The 24,675-nt window shown below is 46.7% G+C and overlaps 1 protein-coding gene across 1 annotated transcript in view; it reads left to right on the top strand.

The window, feature by feature from the left end:
• The window catches only part of ARHGAP32 (Rho GTPase activating protein 32), a 104,956-nt gene that overhangs the window by 63,226 nt on the left and 17,055 nt on the right, over window positions 1–24,675 (top strand). Inside the window, exon 12 of the mRNA XM_082070513.1 lies at window positions 16,818–16,967. Coding sequence (XP_081926639.1) covers window positions 16,818–16,967 — 150 coding nt within the window. The remainder of the gene's footprint in view (window positions 1–16,817; window positions 16,968–24,675) is intronic.

The following is a 24,675-nucleotide window of genomic DNA, read 5'->3' as shown; positions in this document are numbered from 1 at the left end:
TCTCAGGTGGGATGCTCCTGTTTCCATTTATGCAAAAACCCTGTGAGGTTGCAGGAAGGTCATGGGGCCCATCGAACCCCAGATTTCTTGAGCACTCTCCTTTTTTCTGATGTTTTCCTGTATTCTTATTCAGGTGCAATGCACTAATGGCAACTTCTTAGCCTAAATTATTATATTGATATCTAATATTTCATAGCTAATACCATTTACTGACAATTTAGCTGAATTTCAGTACTACAATAGATGGAATAATCTCGTATTTATAAAGCTTTTTATAGAGATACACAGTAAAGGTTGCATTTGAATATCAGATATTCAGTGAGAAGTGAATCTTTTGAATATTCATTGTGCCGCTTAGAAGAAAAAAAGTGAATAACATTTTTGGGTTATTTTCCTTCTAAGTGATCATTTGGGAGTTGCCTGGAGGTTGTGACGGTGTTTCCGCTTCTCATTCACTTCTGTCCATCTCCGGTTGGTCTTTCCTGGGAACAGTGTGTCTGTCCGTGTGTTCCTCCTCATCATTCTGCGTATTTCTAGTTTGACGATATTTCAAATCACATATTGCGCTTCACCTCATGCAATTTGTTTCATGTCTTTTGCTGTCGAGTAGCGTCTTGTTGTGTCCCAAGTCTTTCCTGCAGTCTGCCCGCAGTAAGTTCATTTGTTGGAAGGTCCATAAAGGTGGGGGCAGCTGGTTTCAGTGGGGAAACAGATGCAGTTTGCAGAGGGTCAGTTAGAGCTGAAGTGAAGAAATAAGGGATAAGTACGTAATATTTCCCGTCTTAAAACAAAACAAACTAGCGTTTTTTAAACTTTGGAGTCATTCTCACCCATTCCTCAGTCTCGCTTGGGACAAAAGAATTAATAATTCTTGGGTCCTAATGAATTGTTTAGGGAATTAAGCACCAAACAGCTTGAAGGGTTGGGTCTGCAGTCGTGATTTGTGCTGCACAGAGCTAAGCTGAGCTTGATATGAAATGAACCCCTTTTCAATGGGTGTTTTAACCAACTGCTTTTTGTTTGTTTGTTTTCTCTTCCAATGACACGTTCCCAGTGTCCCCTGCCCACGGAGCCCGTCCAGCGTCCTGGAGCTACTTCCCCCCTTGTACGTTTTCACTGATTCCTTTTTGCTTTCCCTCTTTCTCTCCGTATCTCTTTTTTCCTCCTTCTGCACACTCAAGTCGGTAGCACTGATTTTTTGAAGGATATTCAGGGGAAACAAAGCAAACCTTTAGGCTGTCGTGCCCTTTTAAAAGCTCTTTGGGTATAATACAGCAGGGAAACAAAGAAGCTGGTTCTAACTCTTTGCTGTTGGACATGATGCAGTCATTTTGAATCAAGAAAACCATAACTGAAAGAAATTAAGTGCCAGGCAACCAAATACGACATGTCAGTTTGAAAGAAAGAGAAGTTAAAAATAGTGATGGGGAGAAATTAAACATGGCTCTGGAAGTTTGTTAGATGAAAGGTTTTAAGACAAATACAAGGAATGGCCAGATTTCTGGTTACTTTTTTGGCCCTCAGCTGAGACCCGAATAGGGGGGCAAGGGCTGGAATATGGCTTTGAAACTGGGGCAAAGTGCCTCTGAAAATGAGCTCTGAATCTTTAATCTCCCGACCAACCAAAGACCATTACTGTGCAAGTTGCAGCTATGTTTAAAGTCACTACCACTTGCCAATGTAAATTGAGGTCTATTTGATATCATTTTTGAGCTCTTTTTACAGTGAAAACTCCATTTACGGTGATATGTGTACATAATACGTGTGTTTGCGCTGGAATTGAGAATGAGCATCCACTCTGGTTATACCTGAACCAGCTTTAAGCCCAGTAGTTCAGGTACCAGCAGCATCCTCCTTCATCCCCAGCAGCTCCAGTTTGCTTGGGATTTGGCTGCTTATTCAACTTATTTCATCTCACCTCATCTCTTTTGTTTTGCTGTTCATCCTGTGGCCTTGGCATATCACTGCATTAGACCTCTTTTTGCACATAGACATTGCTAGTCCTTCGGGTCTAGAACATGCCAGAGAAGCAACACCTTAGAATGGATAATGCTGAAACCTGGATTTCTCTGGCGCTGTTTCTCTAATCACTGTCTCTGCAAATCAAACTGTTCATCTTGTTCCAGGAGATACTTTAATTTAACTTTGTCCTTTCTCTTGCCTCCTCTGTGTCCCTCTCCCCACCTGCCCTTTAATGATGTGCAGATCTGGAGCTGGATAGTGTAAAGCCAGGCTCTGCATGTCTTACAGAGGCTCTGAACCAGGCCCAGCTGAGCTCAGGTAGAGCCTATTACATACAATTAGTCTCTCGGTGTCCTAACCAAGTCTAACACTGTGCGTGGTAGCAATAACCATTTACTAACACCCTAGGTTTGCTTACGGAAGCTAGATGTAGTTGAAATAGTTAATTACACATTTGTTATATATTAATATCTGTTGGCTAGAAAAGTCAATGCCTAATTCTAAGAATCTACCTTCTCACAGGCAGATTTTCTGCAAGTTATTTCATTCAAGTCAATTAAGTCCAAATCTTAAGAGTCCTGCTTAGCCTAAACTGGGTCTTACATTGTGAATGCTCTGCAGTGTCGGTGGCTACGTGGCCATTAGTCTGTGTACCATAAATTAGCTGCTTTTTTGCCTCTTTTCCCCCCGACTGCTGACATTCTAAATATAAAGTGTTCTTCTTTTCCCAGGCTTTCAATTTGTGCCTCAGAAAGATACATCCAAAGAGTGTGCCAAACCTATTTGGCCATGCTCTGGAGGAAAGAACTTGTTCGAATAAGAGAGAAAAGAAATGTGGTTAAATACTGTGGTTTTATGGCAATGGAAATGTGTACCCAGTTGCACAGTGATCGCAGAAAACAACTGTGTTGTGTTGTTGTTGTCATGGCAACGTTGATACAGCTTTTCAGAACTAACATTAAGTAAAATTAAAGCATTCTAGTGGCACTAAGGAACTGAGGGATGTCTCTGGTACGTTTTATGTCAGTTATGGAGAGGTATTTGATAACAGACATTTCAGTTTGGTTAAATCATATCTAGACTTTTGTTTTCCTGCATCACCCAAGTGCTTTAAGAGAAAATTTAGTTGGAATTTTAGGAGAGACAGAGCAGCAGACTGTCAGATGGGTTTTCCAGCAGGCTGGATCAGGGCTATACAGTAAGGCAGGCAACATGTCACACTTCTTGCAAAACGTTCAGACAACATGTTGTCCTCTTGCATCCATCTGCCTGCTGAAATCCTGCCCTGTATTTCCATCGTCGTCTTCTAAAGCCACCGAGGGCGGATTTATTTTTTAATTAGGCTTTATTTTATTCCTGTAGTAAGTGTTGGATGCTTGCGTTTTTTAGCAGTATTATTTTGCTGGTAATCGTTTGCATCTTGGATACATTAGGAGAGCCAAACTTAGTCTTCCATCATCATGTTACATTCCTTGCCTTCAGTGCAGTGAATTCTGATAACGTGCTTATTTAGTCTGAATTGTTTCAGTAATTACCTGTTTTTAGGAGAAGGGGGTTTATTGCCGTGACTGCCCAGGACTGAGCACAGCTCTACCATGTGCTGTTGCAGTGCTTAGTCTTTTTAGGTCCTTAAATTCATGTACAGAACTGAAGTACAAATCACAACTGCAGCAGCATTTTCTTGCTTTTCATTCCCTCGGAGCCTTCCCTTCTCTTTGCTCTCCCTCCCTTGTTTCAAGTGATCCTTTCTCCTTTTTTTCCTTCCCATTTTATGGCAGAAATAGAAAGGGCTGAGAACTGTGGGCTGATCTGTGGAAATGCTGCTATATAGAGGATGCATCTGGGCTGCTATGAAAGTCGCACCATCAAAATCTGTGATTGTGATGGGAAGGATGAGAGAACAGCTCCCCAGAGCCTGTGTGCAAACTCAGGGTTACAGATTCTGTGTGTATTAGCCAAGCAGGTATGGGGACGAGCAGCCCAGCAGCGGCAGCCTGGCTCCTGCCCTGGCTGCGGACACGTCTCCAGCCCTTTCTGAGGGACTGAATTCAGCAAAAGGCGAATTTTCAATCTGAAATACTTCTCCTGTCTACCTAAATAAAATCTATAAATCTTGCCTAGCTCGTAAGTGAGAGATGAGCAAGAATTTGAAGTATTTCAAATAAGTTCCTAAGGATACATAACATTAGGAAGTCACTGCATTATTTTCTTCCTTCTTAATCCTTTAATCCTTTAACAGTGCAGATGTTTTCTGACAGCAGCAGTAAGAACCAAGCAGGCATTGTGACCCTATTTCTATGCACTTGTGGCTGTTTCTTGCCCACAGCCCACGGAGTTTTAGGTGATGTCGGTAGTCGCTGCAGTATTTGCAATCTGTGCAAACAGATGTTTTTGTACCATTTTCTAGGTGCTATGGAAATGCATCCTGAAGGTTGTCAGGTATCTGTGAACAAGTTGGTTGACATTTTCTTCAAGATGCCTGATTTGAAAATGTGGGGGATTTTTTCCTGTAGAAAAGAAGGGGTTTGGGTATTACTGATGAAAGATCTGGGCAAGCAGGAAACTTGGTAGGGTAGGAGACTTGGTAGTAACTCTCTTTGAAAAAGGGGGGTTTGTCTGTTTGGGCGGTTCTTGCTTTGGGAGTATTTGATTGCAGGATAAATCCAGCTGAGTAAGAGGCAGCACTGAAAAACACTGGCTGCCCAACTTCTAATAAGGGCTTGATGCTTCCTTCAGTGGTTACGTTTGCAAAACCAGAAAGTGGAAGAAGCTCCAAGGATATATTAATAACATTTTTTAGGTTACTCTGCCTTCCCAGTTCTTTTGTCTGAAATAAGTTTTGGAGGATAGGTTAAACTTGAGAATGCTTTAAGGACTGAATTTGTGACAAGTGTGTGGATGCAGCTTTTTTGTCCACGATTTGAAATGCTTGGGCTTATAAGTCGTGTTTAAGAGACAGTTATTCATTATCTGACTCTTCTGCTCCACCGCAAGCTGATGAACACAGAAGTAGTGGAGAATGCATCTCTTTGGCTTGTTTTTGTTCCTTAAAATCTCCTGGCAAAAGAAATCAGGAACAGAAAATAAGACTTGGGGTGAAGATGGAGGTAATACCCGCATTTCCAGCTGAGGGAGTTCTGCGTTCCTGGTCATGCAGCTGTTGTTACATTCCTGCTCCGGTTTGCAAAAATGGGATTGTGCCATCTCTGGCCATTATTTGAAACTGCACACCAGCGAATGGGGTGAACTGGAACAGTCTGTCACACGCTTCATCAGCCTTGCAGGGCTCAGCCTGCCCAAGGCCCTGATGTAGGGACCATGTAACACATCCCGGCAGGTTTGGGTGGCTGGGAGTGCTCCTGCTCCACAGTCCTGCATATTGTTTTGCTGTTTGGAATGGTCGTACATACATGTTGCATGTAAATTTTGAACAGTGTTGCTTCTGTTGTATTCATTCCCCGTTTGTGTTGGGATTTTACCAGCTGTCAATGGATTCGATAGGAAGAACACTCGTGGGATGGGGAGTTGGTACCAGGAAGAAGGTTTTTGTATTCAGAATTATACATAAGCACATGTAAAACCGGATTTAGGAGTCATGCTTGGCTGCTAAGGAAAAAAGTAATGTGATAGTATGATTGTTGTCCAAGCAAAGCAATTCCAGTAATAAATACCGAGGATACTAAGTGGCTGGGGAACAAGCATTATGTGGAGATATGAGTCAACAAACAATTTTCAAAATAACACATTTGCTTGATGAGAAACTGTGAACACCAAAAGGAATGAGTCGTACCCTTCTGATGACCGAGATGTCTGCATAAATAGCAGCAGATTCCTCTGTAATCCTTCTGACCCTGAGGTTCTCCAACGTATCTGGTGAGCCCACATTTTAAAGTGCGTGACGGCAATTACCGAGGTTGATAAAATGCGCTGCGGCCTCGTTTGAACTGAGGAGCTCGGGGTCGGCGTGGTTAGACAGAACAGCGGCGGCATTGATTCCTCGAGCGGCCATCAATGCAGGTAACGCCACCAGCTTCCCCGGCACTGCAGAGACTGGGAAACTTGGCTGAAGGTTCCCCAGCCCCGTGACACTCGTGGGTTTGTCCCTGCTGGCCTCGCTGTGGCTGAGCAGGGCTGCCCCGCGTGGGCTAAAGTCGAGTTGCGGCCCGTTGCGCTTTCTGCTCCGCCGCGTGGTGCGTTGCTACAGTGGTTTTTGGAACTGGGCATAACCCAGGTCGCTGTAAAATAACCCGTGTCGTTTTGCTTTGTTTTTAAATAGCAGAACTCCCGGAGAGTTTTTAATTGTGTTTGTTTTCAGTGATCTGATCGATGCGGCCGCAAACTGTGTAACAGCCGGTTGAAGTGGGAGGGGACGTAATTTCTGTAGCGCTGTAATTACATGAACAGAACAGACACCCTGGGTGCAAAGTGTCTCTGCTGTCCCGGAGCTCAGGGACAGATGGGCCCACGTGATGCGCTTCCATCACAGCTTCCAGGTGTGCCCAGCCTTTCTCCCTTCCGTTTGGAGATGCTGAGACCCCTTTTAGCTTACACTTGAGGATTTGCAGCATGAGCAGTGAGACCTGCACTTAACTGATGGTGCAGATGTACTCTGTGGTCTTTAAAATTGAGTTTTGCCATTGTTGCTCGGTAGTTTTTGGGGGGCGCAGGTGCAGTTTAGCAGCATGCAAGGAACGAGAAAGCTGTGCATAAATTTGAGCGTAGCTCTCCTGGCCCCATTCTTTGCCCCCGTGTGTTTTCCCAGCTGGAAAAGGATGCCAAGCCGGGTCCATCCTGATAACAGAGGCTGACGCGAGGTCATGGGTTATGTTGAGACAACCCAGAGCTCTGACACTCCATTGCCGATCCCCTGCCCTTTGTCCGCCCCCGCACCGCGGGTCACTGCCCAGCGGGGGGCCGAAGGGCTCCGGGGGAGGGACCCCCAGCCCCGCTGCGCTCCGGGGGAGGGACCCCCAGCCCCGCTGCGCTCCGGGGGAGGGACCCCCAGCCCCACTGCGCTCCGGGGGAGGGACCCCCAGCCCCGCCGCGCTCCCGGCTGCGCCGGCGGGACCCCCAGCCCCGCCGCGCTCCGGGCTGCGCCGGCCGGCCGCGGGGAAGCGGAGCCGCGGGCCGCTGGCAGCCGGGCCCCGTGGCTGCCGGCGGCGCGGGGAAGGAGGCACCTGCGGGAGGTGGAGCCGGCGGGGCCGGGCCGGGCTGGCCGGGGAGGGGCCTGGCAGGAGCCGCAGAGGCGGCGAGTCCCCCCGCAGCTCCCGATTGGCGCTCCGGGCTGAGCCGAGACCCCCGGGCTGCGGGCTGGGACCGGGACCCAGCGCAGAGCTGCCCTGGCCGCCGAGGAGGCGAGCGAGGTAAGCGAGCTCCCCTCTTGCTTCTCCCTCTCTTTTAGTTTTTATTTTTTATCTTCTTCGCATTAGCGTCTTTCTTATGTAAGCCTTGCAGATTATTTTTAGGTTCCTGAGCCCACTTGTTGCTTAGTAACTCGCCGGCTATTTAATTTGTGGTTTCGGAGAATTAATGTATTTGAATTAAGAATTTTTCTTTGCTGGCAATGTTGCATGGGGAAGGAGGCGGCTCGATATACAGTGCTGGGGTTAACACCTCCCGCTGGGGACAAGGGTGCCAGGCTGGGCTGGGGGCGTCCTGCACATGGACAGGACATCGTGCCTGGAGCAGAACTGATCTTACACAGGAGCAGCACTATCCGGGCTCTTAAATGACTTGCGTGGTGGAGGGGTAGCCTGGGATCATGTTTTTAGGCATGAAAAATACCTGATGCTCAATAATTTCCAATGATGCTCTCTCATCTGACACCGTGGCTGCTGTGACACAGTTTGTTTCTGCTGTGAGAGTTGGTCCTCAGGGATCTGTGCCCTTGGCCAGGGTGCCTGGCTTGGTCATTGGCTTCTCTTGCCAACCGAAAACTTATTAACACCACATATCCCTCCCCCCCCTTACTACTTATTTAACTTCCGTTTCCCTTTTGCTAATCTCTGACTTGAGGCTTCTCTTGCACCTTTCTAGTCGCTGGGTCTGTAGTTGTAAACTCTTTTATTGCATTTAGTTTAGGGTCATGCCTGTGTAGCAATCCGGAGCCTCTTTCATGATTCCCACCCAGATGCCAGGGGAGAAGGAATTTGGGCTCTCGGGCCCCTCCGGCGCTTTGCGCCTGGTCCTTGGGCTCGCAGAGCCGTGAGATCAGTGCTGCTGCTCAGATTTATACCTCGCTCCCAAAGAGGCAGCTGACAGATGGGAATGTCTACAATTTGAATTTCAATAGATTTTTGCATATCACTGTATCTTTTTGTTTTCCCTCCCTCCCCAGCCTGGCACTCTAAGGACACAGGATGCATTCCTAAGCATTAATATTATTGACGCTGCTGTTCAGGAGAAGGGGGCTTCCTATTTAAAAATGCAAGTGCTTTGTTTGCTGGAGCCCCAGGGCAGCGAACAGCACGCTCTGAAAAATCAAATTCCCAGGGAGGGTTGTTACTGTGATCACAGTAGACACTTTGCAAGGAGCCATGGCTCGTCTGTTCGCATTTGTTCAGAAAACCTCCTAGAAGCTATAGTCCATTTTAAGGACTAAATGCCCTGCAGGATCTTATTATTTAAGACAGAGAAGACAGGAGGCCTTCCTGTTCCACTCTTCCCCCACCTCTTTTGTTCTGGGCACCACACAGGCACGATAAAAGAGTCTTGTTTGAAATCAAAGCTCTGGACTGGTAAGATAAAGGCAGAGAATAAAGCAGGCAAAACAATACAATATCTGCATTCCTAAGTCGCAGAAAGCAGATTTAGTTCTCTGCAAATCCCCAAACGTATTGGGCTCAATTTTCATTTTCGATAAAGCTTTTTTACACTTCTTTAGGTGTGTGAGGAGGATGTATGGGAAGATGTCATTTTCATCCTTTTTAAGGCTATTGTATCCTGCCAGTGCTGTATAAAGTGACCGTAATGTGAATGAGGCTCATGTTCCTTGTCTTCAATACTGTTTCCACTCCAGGTGAGTGGGAATTTTGCTTCCAAAGGCAGAATCAGCTCCGGCCTTAATGCAGGTGCACGTAGCAAAAGTATAATGAATTTAGAAAGTCGGGGTTGTAAGTAGAAAAAGAACTGGAACTGTATCAATCTTGGAAGAGTAGGTGACTGTAATTTGAAAATAACTGGTCTGGGCTGCGAACAGCTGCCCTCTGGCTAGTGAAAGTGGAGATCAGCATCGGACTGGGAGAGCAGCAGTGATCTTACTGGTCATACTGGGAGTACCGCGTACTTCAGCAGAGCCTTCACGCTGAGGACTGGAGTACCAGCTGCGCCCTGTGGGTCAGGAGAAGGGAGGCAGTGTGCGTGACCCGAGTCTCCTCCTTGTTCCACATGGATTGCTCACGTCCCTTCCCCAAGGAGTAAAAGGTGCCTTCCCAAAGCAAACACCCTCTCGCTCCAGGATTGGGCTTCGTCTGCCAAACTCCTAATTATTCACCTTCTGTTGTTTGTTGATTCACTCGGATGGCTTTTCATCCCTTGCCTCCTCCCACCGCCCGAGCTGGACCGAGCTGCCGTGCCAAACCGGAGCGACTCGCCGCCGTGGTCACTCTGGTTCTCCTGCTTTAGCTGGTGTCAGGGCTGGGCTGAAGCGTGATCTGTGTTTGAGCGGCTGGTGAAAGCTCCGGGCTGCGTGCGTGTGTCCAAAGTGCTTGATGTTAGTCAGGGCTGGCTTGGGTTGCTGTCGGTTTGGGGCAGATCTGCAGCCCTGCCGGCAGCAGCAGGAGGAGCAGCGTGGGTGAGGCAGCCACGCTGCAACTTCATCTAAGCTGGTGTGAAGATTTTTGATCAAGGAAGGACCCTGCATGGGTTAGCAAAACCATCCCGATGGTTTTTTAGCTTAGGTGGCATCTTGGCTCTTGGTTGCTCCCACCCGTTTCCCTTGTTTGCAACTATCCGGAGAGTATCTGACATGGAATTACCTGGTTGATGTTGATGCTTCCTTGGTTATTGATGTTGATTCTTATCTGCGTGTTCTTTGTGCTACTGCACCATGTGAGGTTCAAGATAAGACACTGATAACCTGTGACACCTTTCGTGGGACACACCTTTTGGATCGTTATAAAATAGGGTTTCTTGTCAAACTGTAGGAATTCTATATTAGAGATACATTCAAGTTCCAGTATCACCTTCTTTTTAGTGCAAATTTAGTGTTGCGTGAAGGCCATTTGGGTGTAGCTTGTGCTTGGGTGTGCAGGGTCAAATGATCAGGACATCCTAAAGTGAAATGGGTGGAAGATTTAACGCCATCTCCTGATAGACAAAGCTGAGCTTTAGTTGTACTGCTGATACTGTTACCTGAGTCAGAACATTCATTTCCAAGGACTACATTGAGCTCTGCTACCTCACCGAGGGTTAGCAAAATGTAGTACGAACGAAAGAGAAAAATATACATTGCAGGTGTTTCTCACTAATTGTCTCCCAGCTCTGCATTTCCCAGTTGTCTCCACTTGTCCATCCAGTCCCATCGCTGGCCTCGCGGCCTCTGTCACGTCACCTGAGCTGCCCCGTGTGCTCAATGCCCTCATCTCTATCGGTTTGTTTTCAGCTCCCACTTGTTTTCCAGTTCTGGCTTCTGATAAATTGCTTCCTTTGAACCACAACCCCATCTATAATTATTTCCTCACCTCCAGTTACAAGCCCTCAAGGTTTTACCTGCCAAGGCCCATCCCTGCTCCGGGTCACTCTCTTAGTCAGCGCTGCTTTTTTTTTCCAGATACAATTCAAACATGTTAATAGAATTAATAGATTTACCTTGTCAGCCCTTGTACCTTTGAACCCTCCCTCTCATTTCGCCTTCAGCTGACTGATTCCTATCTGCGAACCAGGCACCGTGTCCCTCAGGGCAGGTATGTTGCACTGCCAGGAGTTAATTCAGAGATGTCCCGCGGTCTGTTTGTTCAGGAGGTCAGGTCATATTATCTTAATGCTCCCTCATGGCTTTACAGTCTGAAATAAACAGGCACAGTTTGCTCTGGAAGGTATTGCAGATTTTTGGTATCGAACTTTGCTTTCTGTGGGTAGGTGGCACTTGTGCATCTGCCTGACCTTGTGCTTATAGTTCTTATTCCATTATAAAAACAAATTTGGCAACAAAAAGCATGGAAAGGAGGTTTTGTCATTGTCAATAGTTCATGGGGTTTGTGTACATTTCCTCATTGACACAAATAAACCTTCTCCAGGCAGTTCAAACTGCAGCTAATCCTTGTGCATATCATTACAGATGTGTGTGTGTGTGTGTGTGTGTGTGTGTGTGTGTGTGTGTGTTCAAATAAATAATGTTGAAAGCAATCGATGCTGCTGGTCAGATACGCTTTAGCTTTTGAATTTGCAGTCTTCTCTCTCTGGGAGAGGATTAATTAGACCCAAATGCTGCGAAAGCTGACAGAGGTTGTTGTATAATCGGGGAATGATAACGTGCCGAGTGAGTTGCCAAGTCTCTGATGCCAGATGTTCCTATGCCAACCCAAATAAGCCGCTCCTCCAGCTTGAGCCAGAGCCTGAGCTTGGCAAGGACAAGGAAGAGCTGCCGTTGAGTTGAGATTATTGCTTACAGGCACAAAGGATGACTCCAGAAGCCTGGGCAGATGCAAAGGCGCAGTTTCCTTAGTCCTAGACTTTGTAAATAAGAACCTGCTTCACTTTACCCGTGTACGGTGCTTGTGACAGCCGGAAGCGTGTGCTTATTCCTGGCTGGTTCTTGTCGTCACAGTTAATTTTATGAAGGTTATCGGAGATAGAAGGATATTTTTAAACTCTAAATCTATGGAATTTCAAAATCTCTTCCTGAAAATCTCTGTGACCAACGATTGTAGAAATCAGTGCCATTTTTGATATGGTGTTGGTTGGTCCTTCTTCAAAACCAGCATCCTGTTCAAGGACTGAAGGACGGTGCTTGGTGCTGCGTGGTTCCATATTCTGGATGGGTTTTTAGGGCTGTATAAATTAGCTTCCAAAATAGAATGTGCTGTGGCAGGAGGAAAGGAGTAAAATGTCTTGTTGCTAAGGAACATGACAGAGAACGGGGAGCTGTGACTCAGTCCTTGGCTGGGTATAATTTCTCTCCAGTAAGGTGGGGGTCCACAGGGCCTGTCCAAACGTGACGGGATGGATATTAAAACGATTTACGGAGCAGGAGCCAAGATAACTGATGCAGAGGGGGGACCAGTTGAACTCGGTCCGCTCAGGCAGTTAAAGTGTGTTCCCGAGCGTTTGCAGAATCAGCAGCATAGGAAATATGTGGCAAAACCAAACCCCGTTTCCCATCTCGCAGTTCCTGGTGCTGCTCTTTCTGCAGAAGAGACTGTGGATGCTCTTTCTCTCCCTGCAGCAAAGTTTAATTTAGAGGAGAATGGGTCTCGAGGGGCTAATAGCCTGGAAAAATTTTAGCTCGACTTGCTGTAAATTTCTCTTCAGAGAGGACAGATTTTGCTTTTGTTTTGCAAGACCTAGCTGTGCTTTTTTTGCGGCGTGCCCACACCTTTTTCATCTTTCATTCTGTGGCTGGATATTGCAGTTTGTTTATCTGTTTTAAACTATGCGGCCACACGCGTTCTTGCTTTTGCCCTTCGCACCAGGCGCTCGCAGCGGGGTCTGCAGCATGGAAATTACCGTTCATGACTCCAGTGGGCTGGGAACACGGCTCAGCGTCCGCCCTCCAACATCTTCCCTTGGAGTCCGAGTTTCCTCACCCCACATCAGAAAACATCCTGCAGACAATAATCCTGCAAAGAGGAATTTGGTCCGAGCGTGAGTTCAAACCTCAGATATTGGAGATAGCAACAGGAGATAAAGCAGCTGCTCTGTATTTGTTTAGCGCCTGTTTGTTTTCCCTTGGCAAAGTCTAATAAGGTTGCAGGGAGAATGTTCCATAAGAAATTGCCACTATCCCCTTCAAAATCCATTGCTGGGTCAGCTGGACATCCACTGGGCAAGCACATACCTGCTTTGTGCGCATAAATGTGCAAGATTTGATATCTGTTAATGTTTGTTTTCCGCTGTTTGTTTGCCCTGCTCTTTGGAAAGATGCAGAGTGAGATGGGAGATGGTGCGAACGATGGGAGATGCTGTCAGGGCTGCAGGGTTGACCGTGTTGTATTTTGTTCTCAGAACGTTTGCATCATGGGTTTTTTCTTACTGAAAAGGGAAAGAAAATGCAGGCATAAAACAATTTAGGGGACACATTTATTAGAATGGTAGGAGTCACCACGATTCAAAGCCAGTCTGCAGCATTAGGGTGAACAAGTCTTGCTTTTAATGAAGTAATTATTATTCAATAGTTTTCATCAGTGTCAGGGGAATTTTGGGCCTCGGTTACACTACAAAAGCTCGGTGGTACAGCAACCCCGGCATGGTCGGATGGATCCGTGTTCCTCGGGGAGGCACAGCTGCCCAAAACCACAATAAACCCTGGCACAAGCGTTCAACGTTTCCTTTTTCCTCCCTCCCTCCCCACCGTACAAAGGCTTTGGCTGCTCTACTTACGTCAGTTAAGGGTGTGATAGTTTTTCTCACTCCGAACTGACACATTTAGTACCAGGATATTAATCCAAACCCACCTTTCTGAGGAAAATTAGTCCCTACTTCTTCCAGGAGACCCTCCATTTCTTGGTAAACAATTTGGTTTATAGTGGTGGGACAATAAAGGCAGAAGAGGGCTGATGGGTTTATTCGCACCTCCTTAGTTTGTAACAACTTTAGATTTATTTCTAGGCTAAACCCTGTGCCTTCATTCCGTAATTCCTTCGCCTTCCCTGATTGTGGGTTTTTCAAGACCAGCAGACAGGTGTGTGAGCAGGAGAGCATCCCGTGCTGGTGCTGGGGGGGCAGCAGCGCTTTGGGACCGGGGTTTTGGAGCAGAAAACATTGTTCTGCAGGATTCTTGGTAGCAACCTTGGCATTGGTGCTTATCTGCTGCTTCAGCTAAACTGAAATGCATCAGAAATTAAGTTTCTCTTGGACTGCATTGCTGGTTTGGGGGTCAAATGATACCGGAGGACTTGGAAGCAGGATGGCAAACGTTTCTCTTTTATTGCTGTTGGCAGAAAGACAGCGCGTGGCCCGGCCTCCCGAGCTGGTGGGGACGGCTTCGCCTCATCAAACACCTACTTGCGTCTTTGTTCTCTAACCTGTCAGCAAAGAGATGGCTGCTTGGATTTTCTCACCGTTCTCTTTTCTTCATCAGTGAATCATTCTTGCGTAGGTATAGGACTCTGAGGTTGGTTTAGGCTGAGAAACTCTTCATACGGAGCAGGCAGCGATTCGGAGAAGAGCCGTGCGGGAAACCATGTTTAACCCATGAACCGTGCCAGTGTTGCACCGGCCACCAAGAAGTGAATTGCTGGGTATTGAACTGGCTCTGTCTCGGGCTGGTGCTCTGGGTCGCTATGGGGGTGTTTGTAGGAGTGGACTTAACGATGCAGAAAACGACAATTATTTTAACCTGTACCGAGTGGCTTTAAAGTCACAGCAGATTTATTGTGTTTTTAAGAACTCAGGACTCCTTTTGGTTTATTCATAAAAATGAATATCAATACCAAGCAAAGTACGTCATGCAAGTATATCTGTTGCACCTTTTACTGGTTTTGATACCTGAGGTGACACCCAGAAGTCACTTGCTGACCTGGTCACCAGCACGAGTGGAGTTTCTGCAATAACAGAATCAGGTGCATTTTTCTCCGTTTTAAGTCCATTATCTGACAGACTCATTTTTCATTAAGTCAAGCAAGATACATCACTAAGGACTTTATACAGTCTGTGAAATGATTCAAATGTACACATACCTATTGGTAATTGCTTTGTTTGTCCTTCTGTTTGACTGTTGTAGAAGCATCTGTCTCAGGTTTATCCTGCGAGCCCGAGGGTGCAAACCCTTTGAAATTCCACATGAGTCGGGATGAGGCTCTGTCCCCATTTATTCTCAAGCGGGACTGATAGGGATGATAAATGAGCCGTTACTTTGCTGTGATGATGGATACAGCCAAAATCTCCCCTAACTTTGTTTGACATGTCAGCGCAATCTGTTCATTTATTGCGTGTAATTAAAAAACTCCCATCAAACTGAAAACAGTCCTTTAATTAAAGCCCCCGTAGCTGCTCTTTGTCATGCCCGATGCTTCTGCCTTTTGTTAAATGATTCAGGTTTGATTGTTGAGAATGGGGTTTGCTGGAGATTTGGGGGTTTCAGGTATTTGGATGTACCCGGCTGCTCTCATGGTGCTAAAAGGGACTTTATCCAACAGCAGAGCTCTATGAATACACAAAAATATGCTGAAGTCATTGGCATCAGGTTAATTATAAATGGAGGGGCTGCGTTAATATCTGGTAAAATAGAAGGGAGAATACGCAGCTGTTTAAAGGGATTAGAACATCATGACCAACATAACCTTGGGACAAGGTTTCTCAGGTGTCTGGGTGAAGAATCCCCATCTGCCGGTATGAAGCACCGCAGCACAGGTCTCTTTTGCTGAGTCCCGGCTTCCGAAGCCGCTTGCAGAATTACAGGTTGTACGTGTTACAGTGACACCGAACAGATGCACCTTTGTCACTGGGGGTCTTTGTACCTCTCCATTTTGTTCCAAATAGCGTTGCTGTGCTGAAATTTGATGACAGCACTTAGGATTTTAGTGCAGGTGGAATATAAGGTTGTCTTTCCAGGATGCGAGGCGGGAGCAGGGCAGCGATTGCCAGTGTTGCCTTGCGGGGCTGCAGGAGCTTTTACAACTTCCTGGAGCTGTAAAGGCTTCGCAGCCTTTGATACCCACCAATTTGTTCTTTTCCAGAGAGTTAAACTGCTTTTAAATCATGTCCACAATGGCGCTTTTGTTGGGGAGGCCGGCGCCCTCTCGCTTTCAGAGGGGCCTCAGGAAGAGAAGTTGACTTGCAAGGGCTTTGTTCTGCGTCCCATTCAAAGCTGAGCTCAGCGTCTCCTCCCCCTTGGAACTGATTTGTGTCACCCCCTTCTGCCCGGGATGGTTTGAACAGAGTGACCGACTTCACCAGTATAAATAACACAGAGCCCATGTGGCATTGGTAACGGAGCAGGAGGTTTGCAGGGATGGCTCCTGAGCCGTGTTCTCATCCCTTTGTGGACTTGTATTTATTCTGCAGGGGATAAACTGCATCTCTTCAAATCCCCTGATGTAGTTTTCTCTTAAAGAAATCAAAGACTTGAGTCCAAACAAAGACTTGAGAAGACTCGGGGAGGTAATAATGCCCTGGGATGGGCTGTACCTGCACAGATAGAGCCGGTTCATGGAAATTGCAGGTGTGCTGGGAGGGCAGTCGCAGCACTTAGAGCTGAATGTGCCCTACGTTCAGATATTATTAGTCATCTGTTTGTTCTGGAGGCGCCTACGACTCTTAGAATGAGAGCCAGGAACAAAGCATTTACGCTGTGCATTATATACCATGTTTGTCGACGTACACGCGATCACTGGTTGTGTCAGTTCAGCCCTGGTGGTTTTTCCAGAGATGGGAATTGGAGCGCTCAGGTGCTGCCCACCATCCGTATGTCGTGACAGAGCTTTACAACACGCCCACCTGAAGCTGCTTTGCAGATCAATGTGTCTTTGTGTTAAATTCTTCTATTCCAGCTGTCTCCTGTTGTTTAGGCACTAGCCAAGAATTAAAACAAAAGCCAAGTCTCTGTTTAGTATCGGACGAACAAAATCTGTTTCTGTAAATAATGGATATTGACGTTACTAGAGTTCTTATGTGCTCTGTAGAATATGCTTGGCCTTACCCAACTGAGTCAAATCTAAACCGAAGTGTTTGGTTTTTTGCTTTATCTTGTTGCGCAGTGTCAAAGAAGCACGGTAAGCTCATCACCTTCCTTCGGACATTCATGAAGTCGCGCCCAACAAAGCAGAAACTGAAACAGCGGGGAATCCTGAAGGAAAGGGTGTTTGGCTGCGACCTGGGAGAGCATCTTCTCAACTCTGGACATGACGGTAGGAAACGCTCCGTTCCTGAGTTCTGCCTCTCTTGGGAATCTTTATTTCATATCTAACAAGGGGCTAGTTGGTTACCAGCAGAGAAATGTGTGATAAAAATTGATGGCTGAGAGATAAATTGAGGCTGATGCTAATAAGTAGCTTCATGGTTCGATGTGGGAGCACTGAAGGTGCGGAAGATGGACCTACTGCAGACGAGTCCTCAGCGTCTTGAAGTCTTTGAAACGCGTGGGGTAGCAGAGGGGTTTCTCTGTTAAATTTGTTTCCAGTGGTGCTTCAGACTCCTTGTTCCTCTGAGCGCCCTTCAGAAAAGGGCTGGTAAAGGGTGAGGAGCTGGTTTTGCGCTTTTTCCACCTGATTCAGCTGGTAACAGCACCGTGCACTCCCTTGCCTGACAACAAGGGGTTTACTACCAGTTGGTGAGTAATATGAGCTTGTTCTTACGGAATCGGGACTGCAGCAAGGCTCATTGGGGTGTTCATTGGAACCAGTGGAGGTATTTAATGCTGGGGCTTGAAAAGCAAGTGTGAGCCAGAAACTGGATGGTTTGGGGACAGAAGCAGACAGTAACCTGTGTAAAAACTGCATCACAAGCAGGTTATATACGCTGCCGAGTAGCTGTAGAGCTGGTTGGATGTTTGTGGAGTCTCGGAGGGCAGGAGCCATGCCAGCAGAGCGAGCTCATTAACGGGAAGGAGAGAATTCTCCTTTATCCCCAGCCCTCCTCCTGTCCGGTTTAGTTAGACACAAGTCAGCAACCATTCCAGCTTTTCCCTGCCCTCTGCACTGACTTCTTTCCCTGGCTTTAAGGGGCACACATTTTATTTAGCAATAAAAGACCCATCCTGAGCCGAACTAAACTGTTCTAACTCCCCCGGGGGCTCCTGTTTGACGGTCTGGAGGAGCTCACGTCTGTCTCTGGTCGCTCCCCTCCCATCCCGTGCCCCGAGTGTCTGTGACCGAGCTGTGCTAATGAGGCCTCTTCACCTGAGAAGTTACCTGTCGCTTTTCACCCTCGTGTTAATAACTCTTCCCCAACTCCGTGGAGCGAAGCAGATCCAATTTGAACGTTGCTAACAGGGACCTGTCTCCATTCCACACAGCAGGGTTGGATTTTTTGGTGTGATTCAGCTCTCTGATCTGCATTCCAAGTGACGTAATGCCCGGGATGGGTTTTGCAGAGACGGTTCTGGGTTCCTGCGGATGGAGCTCCGTGCATGCACAGCATTTTAAAATCCATTTTAGAACCTGGAGTGTTCATGTTCCTCAGTCTCGGAGCCAACTGCTGATGTGCCGGAAGGGGGCTGAGATACCACAGGAGACCTTAAATTGAATTAAATGGAGCAAAGATGCAGCTCCGCGCCTTCACCTCATAGGCAGAACATAAACAAGTATTTTATGGGAGGACAGAGTACTTTTTGAGAAGTCTGTGCACGGCAACACTTCGGCATTGCAACCCTAACACATCCCAGTTCAGATAAATGAAAGACAGGCTCATACATTAATAGATTTGTGTAAGTTAATTATGGTTTTGATGTGTTGCTGTCCAATACCCAAAAACATTTAGCAGCACTGGAGGAGGAAATGTCACTGTCCACAGTGTTTAAAATGAGTGGCAAGGCGTTCACATGCACCTCAAACATGCAGTATTGAACCAAACTGGACTTACGGTAAGAATTTGATTTACTCTCAGCTTTGGGAAGCTGCCAGTGCTTGAATTCTCAAGAACTTGCTGTGCAATAACACAAGCAGTCCTGATTTTACAGTCATGAGCATCTGAAACTTTGCCTTTTAGAAAGGAAATGTTGAGAGAGGAGCAGACGGAGGAATAAAGGGATAAGGGAGGACAAAACGTGAAATAGGTCGAACGTGGTTGCGCTGAGCGCTGTGGAGGCAGCTGGCTCGGATTGCTGAGCCAGGAGAAGAGCGTTTGCTGCGCTGCGTCCGTGCGCTCGGGGGAATTTGCAAAGGCAGAGGAGACGTTTTACCCACTGCAGTGTGTTGTCTTTCCGTGGGCTCAGCAAGTAATCGCTCTCCTTCTGCCTCCCTCGCGTTGTCAAAAGGAAGATAAATTGGCATGGGATGTACAGGAGGAAGCGATGCAGAAGTGTGACCTGTTACGGAGCAGGAGCGCAGCAAGATCATCCTGCAGAGCTTTATACGCGCTTTGCGTTCAGCACGGGCCAGGTTCTGAGGTAGCAAAGCATTTGTTTTTCCTGAGTGTTTTAGCCTTGCGCTGCATCCTCTCTCTTCTGAAAGGTTCTGCTGGGCCTGGCGTGACAGAACTTGCAGGGCATGGTGCGTGTGTTTGTGGAATTTCTCCGTAGGGGAGGGCGACTGGGAGGGATGGGCTGAGTGGAGCAAGCAGGCTGGCATTGCCGCTGCCTTGTCATTTGGGGTGAAGATGCTCTTTGTCATTTTTTTAATTGATGTGTATGGATCTGGGAGGTGACACTATCAGCAGGCACAGGGAGGGAGGTCAGGATTTGAACAAATATTTACCAAAACAGAAGTAGGGATGAGTCCTGCACCTTAAAATCTTCCTGCGTGCCTGGTGATTCATGGCGGGGATTGCAGGGATGACTGGGCTGGCAGCTGGAGCCAGCCAGGGTTTGGGGTTTGCTTGTGTCTTTCCTAACTCAGTTTGTAGCGTCCTGTCACTTTGAGGTCTCCAAACAGTGATGGGGTCCTTCTGTGGTTGGAGTTCCAGCTCCTTTCCCAAGGGTCCCTGCAGACAAGACAGCACTGAAGGGAAGGAAACATCATTGTCTGGTTCCTTAGGTGAGGATCTGAGTCACAGGATTATTTTTTCACCATAATCTGTGCTCCAAGCTGCTTCGGAAAATGGGAATGGGATTGTTCACTTCTCTGTTGGGTCTAAATTTTGTGATGCTCCCTTCAGGTGCATCTTCTGGGTGCTGAGCTGGGATCCAGGTCCTCATGAGCTCAAACCCACACGCCTTTCATGACCTCAGGGAGCTTATTTGACATCTCCCCTCCATCTCCACGCCTCTAACATCAAACTCAGAGTCCATATCTAACCCCAGGTTGGGTTTCTAATACTTGTGAAATACTTGGAGGATTAAAAGTGTGATATAAACATGGTTGGGTTTGCATAATTTCACAAATCTAAACGTGTCAACCATTTTGGAAACCAAACTGAATTCCCTGGTGCGCTTCTGTAAATCATGAAAAACCTGTGTGTTTTAGGTGCCTAAATACCTCTTCTGATCGGTCAGTATCTGCCTGTGCACACACAAAGCGTGTGACGTGAAACCTGGATCCAGCAGCCTGGACACAAATACGATAAGTGACCCAAATTGCAGATGAGCAGAGAATATCCCACGTCCTGTGGATGCTTTCTCTGCTACACAAGCTCAAGTTGATGCTTTTAAAGGCCAATAGTTTGGAGCTATTTTGGGCAGATTTCCAAACATAACAGGCACTGTTATTGCTTCACCATCTGCCCTCTGCATTGCTGGAACTCCAGATTATTTGGGACAGGGTTAGCGTGACAAAGAGGGACATGGGGTCCCCGTGGAGAATTACTTGTTTGGGGAAGTACTTGCAGAAGGGGAATACAAGCGTTTGCAGTTAAGAAAAGAGACAATTTCTGTCTCTCTTCTTTTTATTTCCCCGGCCTGCAGCTGTGAGAAGCGGAATTCTTGATGCCTGAGTGACCCGGTGGACAGCAGGGAGTTGAAAATTAATCTGCATTTTGAAACACTGCAGCTGTAGGGGAACAAACAGCAGAAAAGCTGTTGTGCTCCGTACAAGAATTGCTTGTGCTCTCCACTCGTAACCAGGTGGATACTTGTTCCCCTCCTCACTCATTGTAGTAAGTGCCATTGATCTAAACACTAGGACGCTGACAAATATGAATGTATTAGTAGCATCTTTATTCTATTTGTGGATTTTTTGTACTACAAACAAAAAAGCGAGCCCCCAATCTCTTGTACAGGTGCAGTAAGGACCCACGTGCAGACCTCAGGTGCACAGACGTACCCCCAGCATGCAGAACGTCACCATCTCAAACGTGGTTTATCTGCCTGCCCAGCCTGATGCAGCACGGTGGGATTTACATTCCTCAGGCTTGAACTTTACCCTTTGTTTTGACACAGTCCCTGGATAAGCTGCCATAAAAACAAAAGTCCGGTTTTAAGAAGCAGAGTCCAGCGCCAGAGGCCGATTCCACAAATGGGCGCTGCTGGGATCTGCTCTTGGCTCTGTCTCGTGGTTTATGGCCCCCCATTCCATTATTGCACTTTCCCAAGTGCAAAAGTCACACTTTAAATAAAAACCTTGTGTGTTACCAGGAAATGGTGCAGCTTGTGGTAGCTGGCTCGGACTTAACAGCAGAAAGAATTTAATGGGGGGACTTCTTGGGGATCAAGAAGAGAACATCTTGGAGCAAATCTGGTCTTTAGTTGCTCTTCTCTCTTACTCCTGGTAATTCAAACATGAGGACGCAGATTTAGGAGTGAGACAAAGTCCTTAGAAGAGAATGTTTTAAGGTTAGATTTTTTTTTTCTTGGTGAATGGAGAAATGAGGAGTTTAAAATAAGGTTCCTAGAAAAAGTTACAGTGTGAATTATCACAGCCTTTCACTGTTGTTTTAGAAAATACTTGGACAATCCTTTGTAAAATTGAGCTAAAAATAGGAAGGAGGATCGGGGTAGAAGCAACTGTATTTCTGTGGGCAAGGATATTCATCGTTGGGTTGTTACCTATTAACCACACATATGGCAAGAGAGATTTTTGTCTAATTTGCCACTTTTTGCGTGGCACTGGCTGTTCTTGGGGTGCATGTCCGCACCTTCCTCCCCGTTTGCAAAGGCAGCCTGGACCATCGAGCTTCACCTCAGCTTCATCTTTCTGCTGTTTAAATTTACATTCTTCTGGCTCAAAACACAGCCCCTAACTTTGTTATATTGGGTTTTATTTCATATGCTTCCTAAGTATCATTACCTATACTTGCAAGCCGTGGTTATGAACTTCATTGAAGCGGTTCGGAGCGGCACTCAGGACAGTGTATTTCGCTGCATTTCAGCTGCGATGGCCCATTAACCATCCAAGGGTCCAACTTGTGCACCAGTTCACCGTAGTGCTGCAATACTGGGAGGAATGGCGCTGCTTGGGGAGCTTGATGGGAGACCTCCGAGCAAATAATTCTGATTGCAGTAACATACTAAGAAAATCAAATTGTTTTTAAAAAGGCAAACCTCCCCAAACCCAGGGAAAGAATATTACAAACTATTAAAAAGGGAAAAGATAAACCCAAGATGATAGGAAGGGAAATGTGCCTGACTTCACGCTGGATCAAAACGTTCTTCAGAATGAAAATCGTAAAACTTGTGCTTCCTCTTAATGGCAAAGAATTAACCGGTTGACGAGCCCTAAGAGATGCAATAAACCTTTCAAACCAGCTGAGAGATGCTCAGGAATGACTTGAAAAATTTCCTTTAGCTGCTATGGGGATAAAATACTCTAGGGCCTCCTTTGTTGATGCGTCCGCATTTCCAGCCTTTTGCGCTTGTTTTTCTGGAACTACCTGTTATTTGAGACAGCAAAGGGAGGGAGGAGTGAGGGAAGGTGATGGAGTTTTGGAACAGGAGACGTCTATGGTGCCAAGATTCTCACGAACAGGTTTGTGTTCAAGCGGAGCACCTGCCCATGGTCCTGCTCTTTCATTCCGGTGGTAATGGATACGTGTGTCTATGCGTATATCTAGATGTGTGTTTAGGGCTTGGGATTCAAAGGGGAGAGGGAGGTTAAACATGCGTGTAATTATCAGGTGTGATCTTTGTTCAAAAATCAGCAAATTCAAGTCACCATTCCAGCAAAGGGCCTTCAAGGATAATTATAGCCCTACTTAAATTTCAGTCACTTCTCCAACCATGCAGAATTCCCCCAAAATATCTGTGGTGCTGGCATATATATATTTAGCTTAAAGAACAGATCGTCCTGGTAACCAGATTAGGAAATGCGTAGAACAAGCCTGCTAGAATTTTTTCATGGTATATTAATTCTTCTTACTGCCCAGGACCTTCCATGGCAAACAAGGACTTTAGGAAGCGTATTGTTGGTGCTCCATCCCTCACCTTCCCCCCGTTCTCCCTGGACCCGATTCGCATTGTCACAGCAGGTTGCTGCTCAGCTGACCTGCTCCATAAACACCGTGTGTACTGTGCTGTGTGTTTGCACAGGCAGATAAACCCGCGAGCGACGAGGGTTGGGAAGCACAGAGCTCGCTGTGTGTGTCACAGGCCCTCGCTTGGGAAGCCTCACAGCCTAAGGTGCTCTCAAAAATCAACCACTAACCGTGCCAGTATCTACAGCCCCGGCCTTTGCTGCGGTGGGTGCTGCTGTTCCCATCTCTCTGCTTTTCTGCACCAATCTCCACCTGGGTCGCACTTGTCTCCCAGTTCTGGAAGGCAATGCAAAACATATTTTAGCCCTTTTTGGCAACTTCTTCAGTATGATATAACTCCTTCCCTGCCCGCTTAAAGCCTTCAAAACTTTCTTCTTCAAGAGGTGTTGAACGTTTTTGTGTGAAGGGTGTTATCCTGCAAGAATGTTTTTGGAAACGCTATTAGGATTTAGGGCCATCTGTTCCGCCTGCTCTGCTCTCAGACATTTAGCTTACGGTGTGGATGACTGATGCACATTTTACGAACATGCTCTCCAAATGTGTGTTCGCTCAGCGGCCAGAAGTTGTTGCTTATCCTGGCTCAGATGCCTAAATATGCATCTGGTCGATTCCTAATCCAACAATTGCGGTGCTGCGAGGTACCGATAGCTCCAGAGTGGATGCTGATGTTTCCTTCTGCAAACATCTTGTGGCTGCGTTGGTGGAAGTTGAAATTTCCATTGCACGTACAGGGGGGAGCAAAGGTGATCACTCTGCTGCTTTTCCTTCCCCCAGAAAAGCAGCGTTTGGTTTCAAGGCTCTTTCTCTGCCGTTGTTTAACGCGCAAGCGCTCGGTGTCTTTCCCCCAGCTGTGTGTTTGCTGCAAGCCGGGAAGAAAGCGGCAGAGCACCCAAGTTCAGCAGCGCTCAGACTGACTGGCAGATGGCATTTGCTGCTTGATATAGGGGATTTGCCACCTGACCTATTCAGGATCTGTGTCACGTGGCAGATTGATCAGACCTGGCATCTAATGGAGGAGTAAATCTGGATCACCATGGGAGGTGTAGCACAAAGGAATCCACAAGGATCTGAGCTTTTTCCACGAAGTTTTGCTGATGCTCACAAGAGCTCGATCCTGATTTTCTTCCTGTGTTCAGGCAGTTTTATCTTCTTTTTAAAAATAAAGCGATTTGCTCCTCCTTACGCTTACAAGGATGGACGGACAGCGCCGGCAGTGGCTGCTGCGCGAGGCTGAGAAGTCAACTGGAAGGAATTGGTTGGTGAAGCGGCTTGAATATTAACTTGACACCTAATTATATCCTCTGGGCTTATTTTTTCCATTCTGTCATCCCCTGGTGTGTCTGCAGTTTCTGTGAGTGTGGGATGTTGTGTAGCTGTCTAAATCCAATCACGCTCGGGTAGACACTGCGGATGAAATTATCAGCTGTAAAAACTCTCCTGGCTCTGCTGCAGCAAGTAGCATCTCCAAAATGTTTGTATTTGTTTAAACCAAGCAGTATAGGTTAATCCTGTATAGATTTGAAAACAGGGGAGGTCTTTGGCCAAAGAGAGTAT

The sequence above is a fragment of the Streptopelia decaocto genome (genome assembly GCF_964273445.1).
Source record: "Streptopelia decaocto genome assembly, chromosome: 21".
Classification (NCBI taxonomy): Eukaryota; Metazoa; Chordata; class Aves; order Columbiformes; family Columbidae; genus Streptopelia; species Streptopelia decaocto.
This window is presented reverse-complemented; position numbering and strand designations above follow the sequence as displayed.